The sequence below is a fragment of the Dasypus novemcinctus genome, chromosome 6 (assembly GCF_030445035.2).
Source record: "Dasypus novemcinctus isolate mDasNov1 chromosome 6, mDasNov1.1.hap2, whole genome shotgun sequence".
NCBI classification, from domain to species: domain Eukaryota; kingdom Metazoa; phylum Chordata; class Mammalia; order Cingulata; family Dasypodidae; genus Dasypus; species Dasypus novemcinctus.
The window spans coordinates 101,594,968-101,612,237 of NC_080678.1; the positions used below are offsets into that span (position 1 = coordinate 101,594,968).

At 60.2% G+C, this 17,270-nt stretch overlaps 1 protein-coding gene and 1 long non-coding RNA gene across 2 annotated transcripts in view; both read left to right on the plus strand.

The window, feature by feature from the left end:
* Positions 1-11,055, plus strand: part of LOC131278902 (anthrax toxin receptor-like) — a 45,918-nt gene extending 34,863 nt beyond the window's left edge. Inside the window, exons 10-13 of the mRNA XM_058299542.1 lie at positions 6,012-6,110; positions 9,573-9,642; positions 10,551-10,633; positions 11,039-11,055. Of these exons, the coding sequence (XP_058155525.1) occupies positions 6,012-6,110; positions 9,573-9,642; positions 10,551-10,633; positions 11,039-11,055 (269 nt within the window). The remainder of the gene's footprint in view (positions 1-6,011; positions 6,111-9,572; positions 9,643-10,550; positions 10,634-11,038) is intronic.
* Positions 11,056-11,418: 363 nt separating this feature from the next.
* On the plus strand, positions 11,419-13,700 carry LOC131279004 (uncharacterized). Its single transcript, XR_009186348.1, has 3 exons — positions 11,419-11,483; positions 12,293-12,334; positions 13,617-13,700. It is a non-coding gene; the product is annotated as an uncharacterized lncRNA (long non-coding RNA).
* The last annotated feature ends 3,570 nt before the right edge of the window (positions 13,701-17,270 follow it).

The window sequence follows — 17,270 nt, forward strand, 5'->3', positions numbered from 1 at the left end:
GGTCAGCCCTGCTCTATGGAAGGTGTGAGTAGACACAGGAGCTTGGAGCTCAGCCCTGCCTTGTGGAGGTATGAGTACACCTGGGAGCTTGGAGGTCATCCCTGCCATGTGGAAGGTTTGAGTACACACAGGAGCTTGGAGGTCAGCCCTGCTATGTGGAAGGTGTGAATATGTCCGGGAGCGTGGAGCTCAGCCCTGCCATGTGGAAGTGTGAGTACACACAGGAGCTTAGAGCTCAGGCCTGCCATGTGGAGGTGTGAGTACACACAGGAGTTTGGAGCTCAGTCCTGCCATGTGGAAGGTGTGAGTATGTCCGGGAGCTTGGAGCTCAGCCCTGCCATGTGGAAGGTTTGAGTACACACAGGAGCTTAGAGCTCAGCCCTGCCATGTGGAGGTGTGAGTACACACAGGAGCTTGGAGCTCAGCCCTGCCATGTGGAGGTGTGAGTACGCAAAGGAGCTTGGAGCTCAGCTCTGCCATGTGGAGGTGTGAGTACACCCAGGATCTTGGAGCTCAGCTCTGCCATGTGGAAGGTTTGAGTACACACAGGAGTTTGGAGCTCAGCTCTGCCATGTGGAGGTGTGAGTACACCCAGGAGCTTGGAGCTCAGCTCTGCCATGTGGAAGGTTTGAGTACACACAGGAGCTTGGAGCTCAGCCCTGCCATGTGGAAGGTGTGAGTACACACAGGAGCTTGGAGCTCAGCCCTGCCATGTGGAGGTGTGAGTACACCCAGGAGCTTGGAGCTCAGCCCTGCCATGTGGAAGGTGTGAGTACACACAGGAGCTTGGAGCTCAGCCCTGCCATGTGGAGGTGTGAGTACACACAGGAGCTTGGAGCTCAGCCCTGCCATGTGGAGGTGTGAGTACGCACAGGAGCTTGGAGCTCAGCCCTTCCATGTGGAGGTGTGAGTACACCCAGGAGCTTGGAGCTCAGCTCTGCCATGTGGAAGGTTTGAGTACACACAGGAGCTTGGAGCTCAGCCCTGCCATGTGGAAGGTGTGAGTACACACAGGAGCTTGGAGCTCAGCCCTGCCATGTGGAGGTGTGAGTACACACAGGAGCTTGGAGCTCAGCCCTGCCATGTGGAAGGTGTGAGTACACACAGGAGCTTGGAGCTCAGCCCTGCCATGTGGAGGTGTGAGTACACCCAGGAGCTTGGAGCTCAGCCTGCCATGTGGAAGGTTTGAGTACACACAGGAGCTTGGAGGTCAGCCCTGCCATATGGAAGGTGTGAGTACACCTGGGAGCTTGGAGGTTAGCACTTCCATGTGGAAGGTGTGAGTATGCCTTGGAGCTTGGAGATGGTGGCCTTCTGCCTTGTTGTGGAAGAGTGCCACCATGCCAGGTTTCTCAGATGCCTGTGGAATTGCAGAGAGGATGTTTGCCACTCAGATGCTTGACAAGCCTTCACCCCAGTGTTTGTGGCGGCAGGGACTCTGTGCAAGCACCTGGAAAGGGTGGGGCTTCTGATGTACTAGGGCCTGAGGTCACACCATTGTTCCATAATGACTCTCAGACCTGGAAATCTCATGGGTCTGACCTGAAGGGTTTTGGAATTGTTTGGGACCTGTGACCCCTGTTTTCCTTCCAATTTCTCCCTATGGCAGTGGGAATGTTTGTCCTATGACTATCCCTTCTGTGTCTCTTGGAAGCAGGTAACTTGTGCTCTGAGTCCCCAGGTCCACAGCCAGAGGAATTGTGCCCCAGGACAGATGACAGCTGTAACTGCTTTTGATGAGAAGTTTACTTAATATTATTACTGAAATGAATTAAGGCTCTGGGATATTGTGATGGAATGAATGTATTTCAGTATAGAAAGAGCATGTCTTTTTGGATTCACGGGGCAGAGTGTGATGGTTTGAACGTGTATAAACCCCAGAAAAGTATGTTCTTAAAGCTGATCCATTCCCGTGGGTGTGGACCTATGGTAAGTAGGGCCTTTTGATGAGGTTCCTTCAGTTAAGGCCTGGCTCAGGGTGGGTCTTAATCCTCTTATTGGAGTCCTTATAAGACAATGAAATCCACACAAAGAGAAAGAAAGCCATGGAAGGAAGAAGCTGGAAGCAACAGCCTGGAAGAGGAGGGAGACCAGCAGATGCCAACAAGGACCTTGTGGTGTGACAGAGGAGGCGAGGTCACTGGCAGCTGGTGGTCTTCAGGAGGAAGGTACCATCTTGATGGTGCCTTGATTTGGACCTTTCCAAGGCTCAGAACCATGAACTTGTACGCTAATAAATCCCCACTGTAAAAGCCAACCCCTTTCTGGTATATTGCTTTCGGCAGCCTAGTGGACCAGAACAATCGTGTGTGTGTGCAGGCATGCTTTTGTGCACAGATACGAGTATAATAGGAGCATGAACCTGTATGTGTGTATGTGTGCATGTTTGTGTGTATGTGTTTCAGACTTCATGTGTGTGTGCATGTGGATATCATGATGTGTGTACATGCATGTGTATGTGTATATTTGGGTTGTTGTGTATGTGTATGCATGCATATCCATGTGTGTTTATGTGTGTTCATGGGCATGTGTGAGAATCATGTTTGTGTATGTATCTATGTACATGCAGTGTGTGTGTATTTGCAATGTATGCATGTGTACGTGTGAGCACATGAATATGTGTTTGGATGTGTGGTGTGTGCACATGTGCACGTGTATGTGCCTTTGTGTGTTTATACTTTGGTGTCTATATGTGTGTGCACGTGTTTGTGTGTGTGTGGTGTGTGAGTGTGTTTGAAGTGTGCAGGAAGGTGCTCATTTGTGAGTGACTTTGTGAGGGTGTTTGTGGGTATGTGTGTGCAAGTACATTTTTCCCCTCTCAAAACAAAATGTTTAACAAACAACGAGAAAGGAAAAGCATATTTAGAGCCCCCTCAGCACAGCACCAGGCGGTGGAGCACAGGAGCACACGAGACAGACATCACACAGGAGGAATTAGCCATCATCCCCGCTGTGCAAAACTGAGTGGCCATTTGAAACCTGCAAGTCACAGCATCGGAGGATGGGGAGCCCAACAAGTGTGGCTCAGGCATGAAGGAAAGACATGGCCGAGCCCGACATCCAGATGCCCCCCACTCAGTGCCGGGGGAGAAGGGCCTCCCAGCCTGGCAGGGGTGCCTGCTCATCGGCCAGCAGCTGCCTCCTCCTGGAGGTGGAATCCTGAGCCCCACGCACACCTGGGGACTGGGCAGAAGCCCTCTCCCCAGTCACGGCCACGGGGCCCTGCTGAGCACAGCCAGAGGGGACCTGCTCAGCAGTGACTTGGTGCTGGGTCTCCAAGTGTGGGAGGCCCTCCCATCGCCAGGCTCTTCACCTGGAAGCTGCTGCCCACACAGTGCTGCCCACCTGTCGGCCCTCAGCTCCTGCCCAGCCCTTCCCTCCTGGGGAACCCCTGCTGCCCAGCTCAGCTCCCCGACCCGGGCGGCCTGGTGTAGGGCCTTTTCCTGAGAGGAAGAGACCCCTTTGCCGAAAGCCCGGCCTCCCTCCGGGGCTGCCGGCGCTGCGGGTGGCGGATGCCCTGCCCCGGGATGGTGCTGAGGGGGCAGGGGTGGTGAGGGGCTGGGAAGGGGAAGGAGCGGCTGCTGCGCAGAGCAGAAGTCCTTGCCTGGGCGTCCTCTTCCCTGCCCCTTCCCTGTCCTTCCCTCATGGAAGCAGGTTCCTCTTGGAGCTGAATCCTTGGGGGGTGGGGGTGGGTCCAAGGCGTGGGTGGGTTGATCTGGAGCCTGAGGCCGGCTGGGGCTGTGGGGCTGGATGCGCATTCCAGGTAGAGGCTGGGGGTGAGGGTTGTGCTGTGGGGGCAAGTGCTCGCCATGCTGGGGTCCCCAAAAGGCCCTGTCCTGGGCTTCCATCCCTGCCCTCCACGCCCACCCCTGCTCGGGGCTTTCCGGCTCAGGACCCACATCTCCTGGAGCTGACGACTCCTCAGGGGCTCGGGGGCTTACTGGGGAGGAGCCCTGAGAGGGCGGCTCAGAACAAGACAGGGACGGGCAGGAGCAGGGCTGCTGGGGTGGCGCGACCCCGGCTGGGCCCCGTGGGAAGCAGCCTGGGATCCGGGCTGCGTGCGCCGAGCTGGGCCCTGGCCCAGGGCCCTTTGTAGCCTCCGGTTCTGTAAAGTGGGAACCTTCTGCTCACAAGATGCTCAGAAACGAGGGAATGCGATTTAGGATGAGCCCGTCGTCCACGCGCCACTCGAACTTGCCCATGGACGTTTCTTCTTGGCTTCTTCTTGGGGCAGGAAGGCCCTGTCCAGAGCCTAGCTTGCCTGCACTCCGGCAGGGAATGTCCCTTCTTGGGGTCTATCTAGCCATGCCTCGCTGTGTTCGTCAGGGTTCCGCCTTCTGTTATATAAATAATCCCAGGATGGAAGTTGGAAATGACTGAGCACCGTCCCCTGCTCAGTGTGGGCGGGGTCGGCCGGTCAGCAACGGCCCGTGTGGGTGGCGACTCAATGCTGGGCCAAGGCCCAGCCCACGTCCCGCTGGGGGAGAAGGGACGTGCCTGAGGGTGCAGCCAGAAGGCCATGACTGAAGGAGCCTGTGCCCCCCGCCTGGAGGGGGAGCCCGTGCCGAGCGACACAGCCTGCCATTAGCCGCAGGTGATGTTGTCACCACAGGTCCTCATAGCTTGCCAGGCTACATGACAAGGGTCGTGTGCTGGTTGGCTTCACTCAGGAGTTTCCTGGCTCATCGTGTTGGAGGCCCCCAAAGTCCCACACGAAGGGCTCCAGGCCAGGCTTTCTCCTGGGGTCTGTGGCCTGCTGGCGTAAGTGCCTCACAATCCTTGGGGGTCTTGGCTGGCTCCCCCACCTACCACTCCAAGGCCAGCAGTCTCCATGGTCTCCTCCCCTGGCATTTTCTCCTTGCCTGTGTTTGCATATTCTCTGCATTTTAAGAAATATGATCCCTGGGTTTCTTGTTCATAGATGAGCTCATTCCTTAACTCGTAATAGCATCTTCAAAGTTCCTCTTTACAAAGGGGTTGAACCCACGTGCACAGGGACTGGCCTTGGAAGTGACTTTTATGGCAGGCATGATTGGCCCCTGGCCCTTGGTGCTTCCGCATGGCTCATTTCCAAGGGCACGGCCACAGCCACCAGGTGCTGCCTGAGCAAGGGAATCACTGGGCCATGCCGGGCCTCAGAGGCAAAGTCCCTCAGGTCCAGTGACCAGGGACCATCCAAGCATGAGGGCTGGAATTAGCAGGCCCGGGTCAGGGGGCAGCATGGGGGGGGGGATGGATGGATTTCAGGTGGGCGCACCGGGGTGGAATGGCGATGGAGTTGCCGAAGGTCCAGCGGGCCTCCCTAAAGCCACTGTAGTATTTGCCTCAGGGCCAGGAAGCCCAGGGGACCCCCAGCGCCTGGACATGTGCAAGGCACCGAATGGCACCTCCATGTCAGCCTTTCTCACACGGGGATGGATGTGCACACTGAGCCCAGCATGGGCCAGGAGTGGTCCCTGGTGGCCAGGGAGAGACGGGTGCTGGGGTAGCTGACTCAGGGCTCTGCACCCAGGGCTAGGACGGAACTGCCCCTGCCATGAGGGCCTCTCAGGAGCAGGGCCCTGGGGGCCTCCATGCTGCCCTGGGCACCAACAGGACAGGATGAAGGAACAGCCCCTGTATGTGCAGAAGTCCCATGGCTCCAGGCCTGGAGGCCCAGCTCAGGCAGCCTGGGGGCCTTGGACCCACCTGGACCGAGCTCTGCTCTCACCTATAAAGCAAGGGGTGACTCTGCCCACTGCCAGCATCCCGTGGCTTTAGGGAGCCCCATGGGATTTCAGGGGTGGAGCTCACCCTAAGGAGAGGCCTGGCAGGACACAGGGCTTCTAAGAATCAGTGGAGAGAAGAAGCTGCTCGGAGGTGGTGTCCCCCAGAGGTGGTGTCCCCACAGCTACTTCCTTGCCTGAGTCCCCTTGGGTGTTCATTCTGGGGCAGCCTGTCCTGAAAGGAAGAGCCGAGGGAACACAGCCCTGAGCGCATCCTCACAAGCCTGTTCCGCGTTGTCCTTGCAGAAAGCCCTGATATCAAGGTGCACGGAAGAGGCTTTGCAAATGCCCTGAATAAGAAGGACATAATTTGCAGATTCAAGTTCAGCAGAACCAAGTTCGAAGGTAAGTACCTGCCCAAATGCCTCTGAGTCCCGAGTGACCCCACAGCATGTGTTCCTTCTGAGATGCCCAGCCTTGCCTGCCCTTGATGGCCTCTTTCAGTGGCCTTGGTGGGGTCAGAGGCAGCGTGCCATGTAGAGTCAGATGGGCTGGGGGCCTGGCCCCTCCCACCCCGACTGGAAACAGGCCCTGGGTACCTGGAGCAGGGCCGCAGGTGGCTCTGGGGGCATGGGCAGCCAGCCTGGGCCCTGTGCCCTGCCTGGTTCACTGACCCCTGCAGGGAAGGTGGCTCATCCTGAGCTGAGACAAGGAGCCCTGGCCAGGCCTGGACTCCAGAGTCCGAGGCCCAGGCCCCAGGGCCTTGCTCCTGAACCTGTTTTCTTTCCTGTAACATGGGCCGTGGTCATGGCAAGATCTCGTACGTAGAGCGGGAGGTGCCCTCGAGGGTGTAATAATTGTGTGAAAATGTAAGAAGCAGCCTATTATTTGGCAGGACTGAGGTGCCAGGCATGTGACCAAGGGTGAGCAGCCTTAGGAAGCAGAGGGCCCGGCAGGCGGCGCCCAGGGAGCTGGGGCTGGGTGGGCCTTCCCAGAGCCTGGGCTGCTGGGCGGCCCTCAGCACCCTCTGCTCCCAGCCGGCTCCTCGCTGCCTCCATTTGCTGCAGTTGCATCTTCCTGGGCCAGTGCCTTGCCCAGCCGCCTGGTAGACCCAGAACGGCTCCCTTCTCCAGCACTGGTGGGCATCTGCTCCTCTGGGTGGGCAGAGCATGGGGAGGATCTCAGCACTGGCTCTCCACCCTGCATGTGGGTGATGCGCCCAGGGAAGTGCTGTTTCCCTTTACCTGCCCTTCCCCAGGGTGGGTGAGCCCAAGCCCCTCAGTGCTGACAGCCAAAACCACGGAGGGCACCTTCTAGTTCACCTAGAAGAGAGTTCCTGGAGCAGGCAGAGCCCACCTGATGGCCCTGGAAATGCTTCTAGGTCCTTCCCCAGAGAGCTGGGGGTTCCTGTGCCCCCCCGGGGGTCCCTGGTGTCCCCTCTAAGGCAGTGCTGGGTGCCGGGCACCCGGCCATACCACGTGGGCAGAGCCAGGGCACGTGGCATGTCATGAGCAGCTCTGATGCACTGAGAAGAATTTGTCTTGTTACTTCTAATCACATTTTCCTCTTATTAAAACACCTGGGAAAACTTTTGGAAACCTGAGAAATGAGAAGAAAAATGTAATAGCCAGTGTGTCCCCCTGTCCCATGAGTTCTGTCTTTAGCATGCTGTTTTCACGACAGCAGGAAGGCCTATAAATTCGGGTGATGAGCTCGTTCTGGGTGGCACCTCCCTCCTGATCTGCCCACCTTGCCCCTCAGGCAGCCGTCTTGGCCATGAGCCATCTTGGCCGTGGCTTGGTGGCACCTGCAGTGCCCTGTGCTTCCTGACCCTGACCTTGGACATGCTGTGGTCATCCTCTCCCTGGGAGTCCATTTTCCATTGACTCCCAACCTTCCCACAGCAAATCCTCACCTCGAGCCCTGCTTTGGAGATGAGTTTCCAGATCGCCAGGTTCATGGCTCCTCTGACAGTTGTAATGTCAGCGGGTCACTGTGGAAACGAGCCATTTTGTTGAGAAGAGCCCTGATCTGTGGTAGAAAAGAGAAAAACAATCACAATTGTTAGAGATTCTTAATTATAAGATTGATGCAGCCACAGGGAATTAGAGGAAAGAATAGAGAATAAAACATTACCCCGATCCCAAACCCAAATAACTACCATTTACCCTCTCAAATACAGCATAGTGAAATAATTTTTCTCAAATTTGACAGAAAAAAGAAAAGAAACTGAACTGGAATTAATGCAACTCTCATGCCCTAGAAATATTTCTTTATAAGACCTATTGGTTCCTAAAAGACACCCTTGAAGTTAAAGGAGACTGGAACACCTGAAGTGGTTAGGACAGTAACCAGGGGTTCCATTTCATTTTGATCCATGTGCTTTATAGGTCAAGTGCCCAGGAAGTAACACCTGGCTGCCAGTCCCACCAAAATTGGCATTTCTAAAGAGATAAAAAGCCTAGTTTTGAAAACATTCCACAAGAACCACCCCTAAATCTTCTCCCCTGCAGGGGGCTGACCTGCCACCTCCAGGGTCCTTCTGCTGGAGAGGGCAGTGCTCCCAGCAGCTCTGAACACAGCTCTCGGGGGCTGCAGGTGGTGGCAGACCCAGCCTCCATCCTGCAGAGAGACAGTGGACGCTGCTGCTCACCCTCCTTCCTGGGCGCAGCTGGGCCTGGGCCTTGGGAAGCGGAGGTCCTGCTCCTCCAGCCTGGGGGATGACCGTGAGGCCGAGCCCCACTCAGAGGGCAGCTTTGCAGTGCCCTTCACCCCAGTCCAGGGGCCAGTGAGTGTGTGGGCTGTGGACTGAGAGGTCCCCCCACAGCTGTGGGCCTGCACTCAGCCTCCTGTGCCCCAGTCCCAAACCCCACAGAAACTGAAGGCTAAAGGAAAGCCAAAGCAGCCCACATCCTTTCCCATGTCAGGCTTCCCCATCGCGGGAAAGGGCGCCCCTAGCCACTCAGTCCTCTCCTCCAAAGCTCACAGCCCCCTCGTGCCTCTTTGCTTCCCCTGCATCCAACCACCAAAAGTCCTGCTGCCTTTAAGTCCACAGCACCCCGGGATCTGTCAGGCCCCGGCACACTCGCTGTCCTTGGATAAAGCCCACGCTGCCCATCCTGCTCACTCGCTTCCTCCCTGCACACGCGCGAGTAGTTCTGACCTCAGGACCTTGGCACAGGCCCTTCCACAGCCTGGAACATTCCTCCCTCAGACCTCTCCCTGATGGCTTCCTCACCTGTTGGGGCTCAGAGCAAGCACTGCCTCCTTGGAGAGGCCTGATTTTTAGTGAAGTTTCAACAGCATACAATTCTTGTGAGAATTATAGAATGAACTTGAAATACTCATCACCTGCTGTCAGTAATGGTCCACCCATGCCAAGCTGGTGACGTCGGTATCCCTGCTGCCACTTATTTGAAGCAAATCCCGGACATCACATCTGTCCATCTGCAAATATCGTAATGTCTCCAAATGAGAAATTGTACCTGTAAGAGATGATCCAGGCCACCTGTTCTGAGTAGATGTCCCTTCACTTGCATGCTCTGTGCCTTCCCCGTTTTCATTGTCATGCACTTCGCACTCCCTGACATTTATTTTGTTCATGGTTATATTTTATGGGATTGCCTCCCCATCCAGTCATGAGAACGTTCCTGCCTTGAGAACATCTCTCTGCCTGCCTTGCTTCTGTTAAATACCATCAGCTGCCCAGTGCCTGGGGGAAGGCCAGGGATCCCACAATTTCTCTGAGTAGACGATGGCTGAAGGAGAGGCTGGCCACCTGCCAGGGTCCACTTGTCTGGCCGAGGGCAGCAGGAGGTGGTGGATGGATGGACGTGCACTGACCTTCTGCTGTGGGTTTTCTTTTAGATAAAGCAGCAAACTCTTCTGGAGACAACTTCATAACTTGTCCTGGAGTAGAACCTCAAGTACTTGGAAAGTAAGTGCCCCAACCTGGGGACCCTCGTGGCAGGAGACCAGGTGGGCAGTGGTTTAAGGGTCCTGGGTGAGGGCACCCTTGGCCAGGGCACCCAGGGAGCCCTCTGTACCTGCCCTGATGGGTGGTCCTGGAGGTGGGCAGGGATCCATGTGGCCCGGCTCTGCTGAGGACAGCAGGAGGTGGAGGGTGCCTGCCTCAGTTTCCCCATGCTGTGACATCTACCAAGCCATGGGTTGTCTTGACAAGAGGGCTTTCTTGGCTGTCAGTGTTGGGGCTGGAAGCTGGCTCCCTCCAGGGTGGGCAGCGCTCTGGTGCTGGCAGCCGGGAATCCTGGGGTCCCGTGGCTCCCCCACCACACGGCCACGTGCTCTCCTCTCTCTGCCGGGTTCCCAAGGACTTCCAGTGTCTTCTCCTACAAATGGCTTTCCCTTGAAAGCCCCCAGTCACAGCACTAAGGGCAGTCTCATTCCCCTGACCGCAGCGTAACGATGTCTTAAGGTCCACTTACGCTGGGTTACACCCCAGGACTGGGTGCAGGTCGTGAACATGGTTTTTCTGGGGCACGCGCTTCAGCCCATCTGGTTCCAAAGGGCTCCTGCCACTCGCCAGAGCTGAGCCCACGTGCCCTGTCCACAAGGAGGAGCCAAGTGACCCCCCGCCCGTGGCCGCCGCTCACGTGGCACGTGGCCGCACGGCAGGCAGACGATGCCGGGCTCCTGGGGCCGGCCGTGTCCCTTGGGGCCTCCAAGCCAGGCCGACCTCGTGCTCTGGGGAAGGAGCTCTTGCCTCGTTCTCTCCACTACCCCACTACCTTGCTGGCACAGTCACTGCACCCAGGAGAGCTGGGGGCCAAGGTTCAGCCATGGGGGAGACCTGGTTGTCACCGGCCCACCCCCTCTGTGCTTTAGGCCCATCTTCATTGAAATCAGCCTCAACAAAGGCATAACCTTCATCGCCAACAACCTCAAATTCAGTGGAAAGGACTGCGTGAGTACTGGGTGGGGGCACCCCCATCATGGGGCACGTCGGCCCAGCCCTGATGCAGACACGCTGGGGGGCAGCTGGCAGCCAGGGCGAGTGGGTGGGGCAGGGGGCCCACCAGGACCAGAGTCCAGGCCTGTGGCACCCCTGGCTGTGTGGGCCCCAAGGCCCACCCCTCCAGGTTGGGGTTCAGGCAGGGGGATGGGGCAGCCTCCGCCACATGTGGTGTCTGTGGCCCTGGGCACTGCCGAGGTGGTCTGGGCATCTGGCCATGGACTCCTGGCCCCCCCTGGGGTCCCTGGAGGTGGAGCACCTGAGGAGAGGAGGAGGCTGGGGGTGGAATGCCAGGGGACGGGAGCCAGGAGGGGACCACCCAGCCCCAGCCCAGCCCTCGGCCACACCTGTTCTCTGGCAGCCAAGGCTGGATGGTGACGGTGGCCCTTCCACAGGGGGAGAATCCTGCTGCCAAACCCACCGAGGACAAGGTTGGGAACCCAAGCAAGGTCAACAGCCAAAGCCTCGCTGCACAATCCCCCGACAGACCCCCTGAGAAGAGCCCCACAAAGCCCTCCAAGAATGCTGCAGCCAGCACTCCCAGGAAGTCCCCCGAGCAGTCCCCCAAGCAGTCCCCTGAGCAGTCCCCCGAGCATGCCAGCAAGAACACGAATAGAGAAGACGAGGGCACTGATGAGGAGGAGGACCCCGAGGAGGACGCTGATGAGGAGTACCAGTACGAGGACGACGACCCCACTGAGAGCCAAGGCAGCTCCAAATTCCCCTGGATCCCTGTCGTGGCTGGCGCATCCACCCTGCTGCTCCTGCTGCTGCTGCTGGGCTGCCTCTGCTACCTGTGCTGGCCGGTGAGTGTCTCTGCTGCCTGAGCAGGCAGGTGAGTGCCCCTGCTATGTGATCAAGCAGGTGAGTGCCCCTGCTATGTGAGCAGGCAGGTGAGTGCCCTGCTACATGAGCAGGCAGGTGAGTGCCCCTGCTATGTGATCAAGCAGGTGAGTGCCCCTGCTATGTGAGCAGGCAGGTGAGTGCCCTGCTACATGAGCAGGCAGGTGAGTGCCCCTGCTATGGTGGCAGCTCCCAAGACTGCTCACGGCTCAGGCTCCGTTCTCCCCTGGAACCTAGAGGCGCCCTGGCCTCCTGCCCCACCTGCCACGGGATGCTCACGGGGAGGCTGCGCACGCTGGGCCAGGCTGCTCCAGTGCCCACGGCCCTTCTAGAGGTGACCAGAGGCCAGTGTGCAGCAGGGCAGCAGGAGGACAGACAGGAGTGCTCCTGGGTTAGGAAGGAGGGGCCTTCGAGGGGCTGGAGGACCATCCAGAGAGCTGCGGGAAGGAGGAGGAGAAGGGGGGGGCAGAGAAGGAGCAGGCGGGTCCCTGCCCAGGGAGGGCTCGAGGGAAAGCCTGCGGGGACCATCCCGCAAAGGGCTCTCGGCTTGGGGTGGCCTCAGCCTGCCTGGTCTGCCCAAGCCGTCCAGGGAGGGGTGGTGTCCCTGTGACAAAGGAGGAAACTGAGGCTCAGAGGCAGCCATGCTGGCCACAGCTCCACAGGCATCGGTCTGTGCCCCGCGGTTCTGAGCAGGGTCCCCACCTCTCCCAGGGGCTGAGGCTGAGCCCAAATCACACCTTCCAGCACAGGTTATGTTTTTTTCTCAATCTAGACAGAAAAGGAGCTGCCACGACTCCTGCTGGAACCCTCTACTGTAAGTCCTAAGTGCGTCCTGACTTTTGTGAGCTCATCTGCCATGCACCGAGCCTCCCACGGCCCAGGGAGGGGTCCGCTCCCGCCCCAGGAGCTCCACCGCCTGTGCCAAGAGCCTGCAGAGCAGGAGGAGGAGGGCGCAGGGGTGGGGCGACGGGGGCTGCTAGCGAAGCCAGGCGTCCCCCTTCCTGGGCTCCCACCAAAGGGGCAGTGTGGGCAGCCTGTGGGGGGTCTACCACAGACACTCCTGAGACAAGTGGGGCCCTTGGGCCCCTGCTGGCTGGCAGGATGGTACTTGCCCAGGACTCAGGGAAGCTTCTGGAAAAGGAGCCTCATGTTGCAAGGACCCAGCTCTGGGATCTGCCGGGCCCTTGTCTTAATCACGGTCTCCTGGTGGGCAGAGGGGCCTGGCCAGGTCAGCCCTTGGGGACTGCAGGGCTGAGGGTGGGTGAGGGAGCTTATCTGGCACAGAGCTGTGAGGGGCGCCCACCCGGGGGAGCCCAGGGCCAGGTTCAGGGCAGCAGCCGTGGGACCAGGTGGGCCTGGGGCAGTCACGCTTTCAAAGCTCGAGCCCGGTGGCTGAGGGGCGTCCCCTGGCCATGCGTGGACCCCTGACCAGCCCAGCATGTGGTGTCTTCATTTGCCAGGGCTGCTCTGACAAACGCCATGCACCGGGTGGCTTGAACCCGGAGGTCACTGTCTCTGGTCTGGAGCCCAGAAGTCCAGCTTTCTCCCAGGTCCGCAGGTTCCGGTGCCAGTCACTGCGGCTATCGGGGTCCTTGGCTGGCCTCATGCCTCGGCCACACAGTGCCATCCTTGGTCCCCTCCGTCCTCTGCCTTCAGGCTCCTCCTGAGTCACATTTCCTCCTTCATGAGGCTCCTGGAGTGGACAGAGCCCCCGCTTCTCTTTGGCCACCCATCCAGTAGTGACGTCCTGGGCACGCCCTGTTACAGATGGCTCCCCGCAGAGAGCACAGCTGCAGGCATGAACCCCTGTCTTCTGGGGCCCTCGGTCCAGGCCCCACACAGGGCACAGCCTCAAGGAGGCTCTGCCAATGGGAGCGTCAGAGCAGTGAGGGGACAGGGGAGCTTTGCAGCACTTTGGGGACCAGCCAGATGCTGTCTTGTTTACCCCAGAGGATGCTCCCTGGGGGTGCGGGCTGCTGATGGAATCTGGGGTCCCTCACTCGATCGTTCCTTATTCATCCCACAAACATCGGCTGAGTGGCAGCACCAGCCCCCCGGTTGTGCCACCCTGAAGCAGGTGCTTTCTCTTCCCACAGACAGTGTGCTGCAGCCTGCCACGCCCTGTGATGATTACCCGCTGCTGTGACTGCCCAGGCACTGGGTGTCTGAGCCAAATGGAGGTGAGGAGGGCTGGGGCAGGGGAGAGGGTGACGGTTCAGGTGCAGAGGCCTGGCTGGAAGGCTTCACCTGGGGGAGTGCAGGGTCTGGGTCGCTTTGCTTCCTCCCTGGGTGCGGGGGCCAGGGGAGGGCACGAAGCTGGGGGGCCTGTGCCCCAGGTGCTCCAAGTTGACTGAGCCTGGCCGCCCCTGCCCCACCTGGTCTCTCGGTGCTTGCGGGCGGCCCACAGCAGGCAGGTAAGCAGTTCCCACCGAGGTTTCCTCAGAATGAGGACAAGAGCTGCTGGCTGTGTGGCTGGTGACACGGGGCGCAGGGCTGCAGGGAGGAGGAGCCCCAAGACCCCCTCCCTGGTCATGCCACCCACCTGGTCAGGAGAGCCCTGCCAGGCCGAGTGTCCTGGGGTGAAAGGGCCACCTGGAGGACAAGAGTCCCACCTCCTCCTGGCCGGGCCCCTCCGCCCTTCTCCTGCGTCTGCTCCGTGCCCCTCTGTGGCCCCAAAAGGCACTGGAACAGCCAGCCCCACCCCTGTCCTGACACAGTGACTTGTTTGGCCTGCTCGGCCCAGACCCGCCCCACCCTGTGGCTCAGGCCAGCCAGGTGTTGCCTCTACCGGCGCAGGGCTCCTTCTGGGCTGTTCTCTGCCCTGCCCACCCCCCATACCAGGAACCTGCCTCCTGCCTGCCCCCTCCTCACTCCACCCCAGCGCAGGCCTCCCTGCCCACCGTGGGCTCCTGCCCAACTCCCTGCGCCCTCTGACCACCCCCTCAGGGACCTCTCCTGGCTCCTGGTGTAGCTCGCCCGACCTGGGAACTTGTCCCCTAAATGAGCCACTGACCCCACATGCCAAAAGGGTGTCTTGTTCCAAATTCTGACACTGAGCACAGCAACCACCACCCCAGCAGGCATGCAGCAGGGGTGCCTGACTCTCTCTGGATGCGTCCTCACACCACTTCTCCTTTGCAGGGCAAGGTGGACCTCCTGTGTGCCCTGTTCAGTCCATGCTGCACCCCATTGCGCCTGATGTGGCCCCCATTTCATGGCGGGCCGACACCCCAGTGCTTTTCCCTTGTGACACGTGCCCACAGACAGGGGCCTCAGGAGCACGCAGGCCCCAGAGGCCGGCCGTGGCTGCCCACACGCTCCTCCCTGTGGTCTCGGATGGGTGGGGGACTGTCCAGGCTGGAGGCTGAAGGCCACAGCCAGAGTCAAGGGCAAGGGGCTGCAGAGCAGGGCCGGCCGCCAGCTCCAGCGCTCCTGGCCCACGAGGCCCCTGTGCCTGCAGCCCTGGGGGTCAGCTGGCTTTATGCCACCCGGGAGGTGGCCTCCCATGTGGGAGCCTCCGGGTGCAGCCCCCACAGGCTCTTCCAGGTAGCCACGGTCCCCTGGAGTTGGCTCCCTGGCACGGGGGGTAAACGGCAGCACTACGTGTGCACCTGGAGTCAGGGCAGTGCTGCGCTCGTGGTGGACCTCCTGGGCAGCTGCCCTTGGGGAGCCCTACAGTCCTCCCCTCTGGCCCCTCCTCTGGCCCGAGCCTTGGCACTGTGTTACGTGCAGCTGTAAAGACCGGGAAGCTGGAGCACAGAGAGGCTTGTGCTTTGCCCCACCTCACACAGCCACTGCGGGGCGGGGATGGACTGGGACCCGGTGGCCTGGCTCCAGAGCCCAGCACCCTCCTCAACCTGCACTGCCTGTGCTCAGGTCAGCACTTGGGATCTCATGTGGTCCTCCTACATCACCTGGCAGCTGTCCCCACGTGGCCACGGGCCCCCTGGCCTGGCCTGCAGCCCACCCTGCGCGGCCTCCCCCGTCACGCTTCGTGCAGGTGGGGCAGGGGCCCTGGAGGCGCCCGGCCCTTGACCGCCACATCTGTGGCTCGGGCGGCGCTCCAGGACTGCTCTGGGCTGGGACCAGGCTAGTCCTGCATCATCTGGGAAAAGCACCCAGCAGAGAGAAAGCCCAGCAAGGACAGGCACTGCAGGTGGAAGGACTGCTGCATCCTGGCAGGTGCGGGGCATGTGCAGCTCTGGTTGCTGTGTGCCCGAGGGCACAGAGAGCACCTGAGGCCACCCAGGGCAGACAGGCCCGAGCCAGGGAGGGTGCGGCTGCCCCGAGGACCGGGCGGCCCGAGCGCTGCTCGCCCACCTGCTGCAGCAGCCCTCCTCCACCCTGCCTGATCTGATGCAAAGTTTCCATGCACATCTGTTCTGGATGGCACACGGTGCCCTTGCCGTCAGATCAGCCTCATCATGCCTGTTGGGCCCATCGTCCCTGGACTGGTGAGCACAGGGGTGGAACAGACAGGAGGAAAGAGAACCCTAGAGCCACGCAGCCTGCTCTTAGATTCGCCCCCAGAGCCGAGCACACTTAGTAAACACAGGAAAGGAGAAATTCCTCTTGGTGAAGGTAAGAGTCTGGCCTGGCGAGTGGTCCCAGGGCCACGCAGTCCCCTGGGCTGGCAGAGTGGATGACGGTGCACATGCCCAGCCTCTCCCTCCTGCTCTCCTGGCTCGGCTCCAGCTCCGTTCTAGAGATGGCAGCTGTGTTATCCGGCAGATGACTGGTCAAGCTGACACCCCACCCGGCCACCAAATGCTGCCCCGGAGAACACGCCTCCCATCTAGGTGTGCCCCTTGCTCCTCATCGGGACTTTGCACCCCTGAGCAGGCTGCCCTGGTCTCTGCCGCAGCGGGATAGCTGCAGGTCAGCACAGGCACTGTGGGGCCAATGAGTGACCACAGCCAGGGGACAGCAGGTCTCCGACTGAGGAGGCGTCTGCCCAGCAGCAGCGTGTCCACGTGCTGGAAGACTCTCCAAGTGCTCCTGGGTGGCTCGTGGCCCCCAAATCTGATCCCCACTGTGTCCCGGGTTGGGGGTCAGGCCCCGTGTCTTGCGGAGGAAAGCTCTGAGCTCCCCGACATGCCGGGCCCCAGCTTGACCCTAGCTTGACCCCAGCTGTGCGGGGCTGGCTTCCACCTGCCTTCTGTGTCCTCTGCCGTCCCTCTTGCGTGAGGTCCTGAGGTGACCCCACCACACAGGACAGGCCCCGGCGTGTGCTCGGGGTGTGGGAAGGGACACGTGAGGTCAGCAGGGCCTGGGGACCTCGCGTGGTTCCAGTGGCCTTTCCTGGGTGGCTTGGAGGCTGTGACGTGACCGTTTCCTGGAGTCCCTGCTTGGCTGTCCTGGCAGTGTCATAGCTTCCTCCAGCTGCCATGGAAGTTTCCCGAGCTCCATGGCTTCAGGCGTGCACACTGGCCCGTCCTCCATCTACAGGCTGGAGGGGGTCTCCAGGCCCCTTGGCCTCACCTGGCAAAGTGCACAGCTCTGCAGGCCCCTCAAGGACATGGGCACCCTGGGCTCGCTTTCCAGCAGCCGAGGGCCATGTGCCTGAGAGCAGGGCTGTCTTGATGTCAGGCGCCTGGCTCAGAGCGGGCACGGGCGGGCCCTCGTGGAAGGCCAGGCGGACACGGGTGTGCGGGTGAGTTGGAGGACTGCGGCCCCGGGCCTGAGCGAGGGTGGCGGCCGAGCACCCGCCGGGGCCCTGCCGGGCCTGTCCTGCTGAGGCCGGCCTCCTG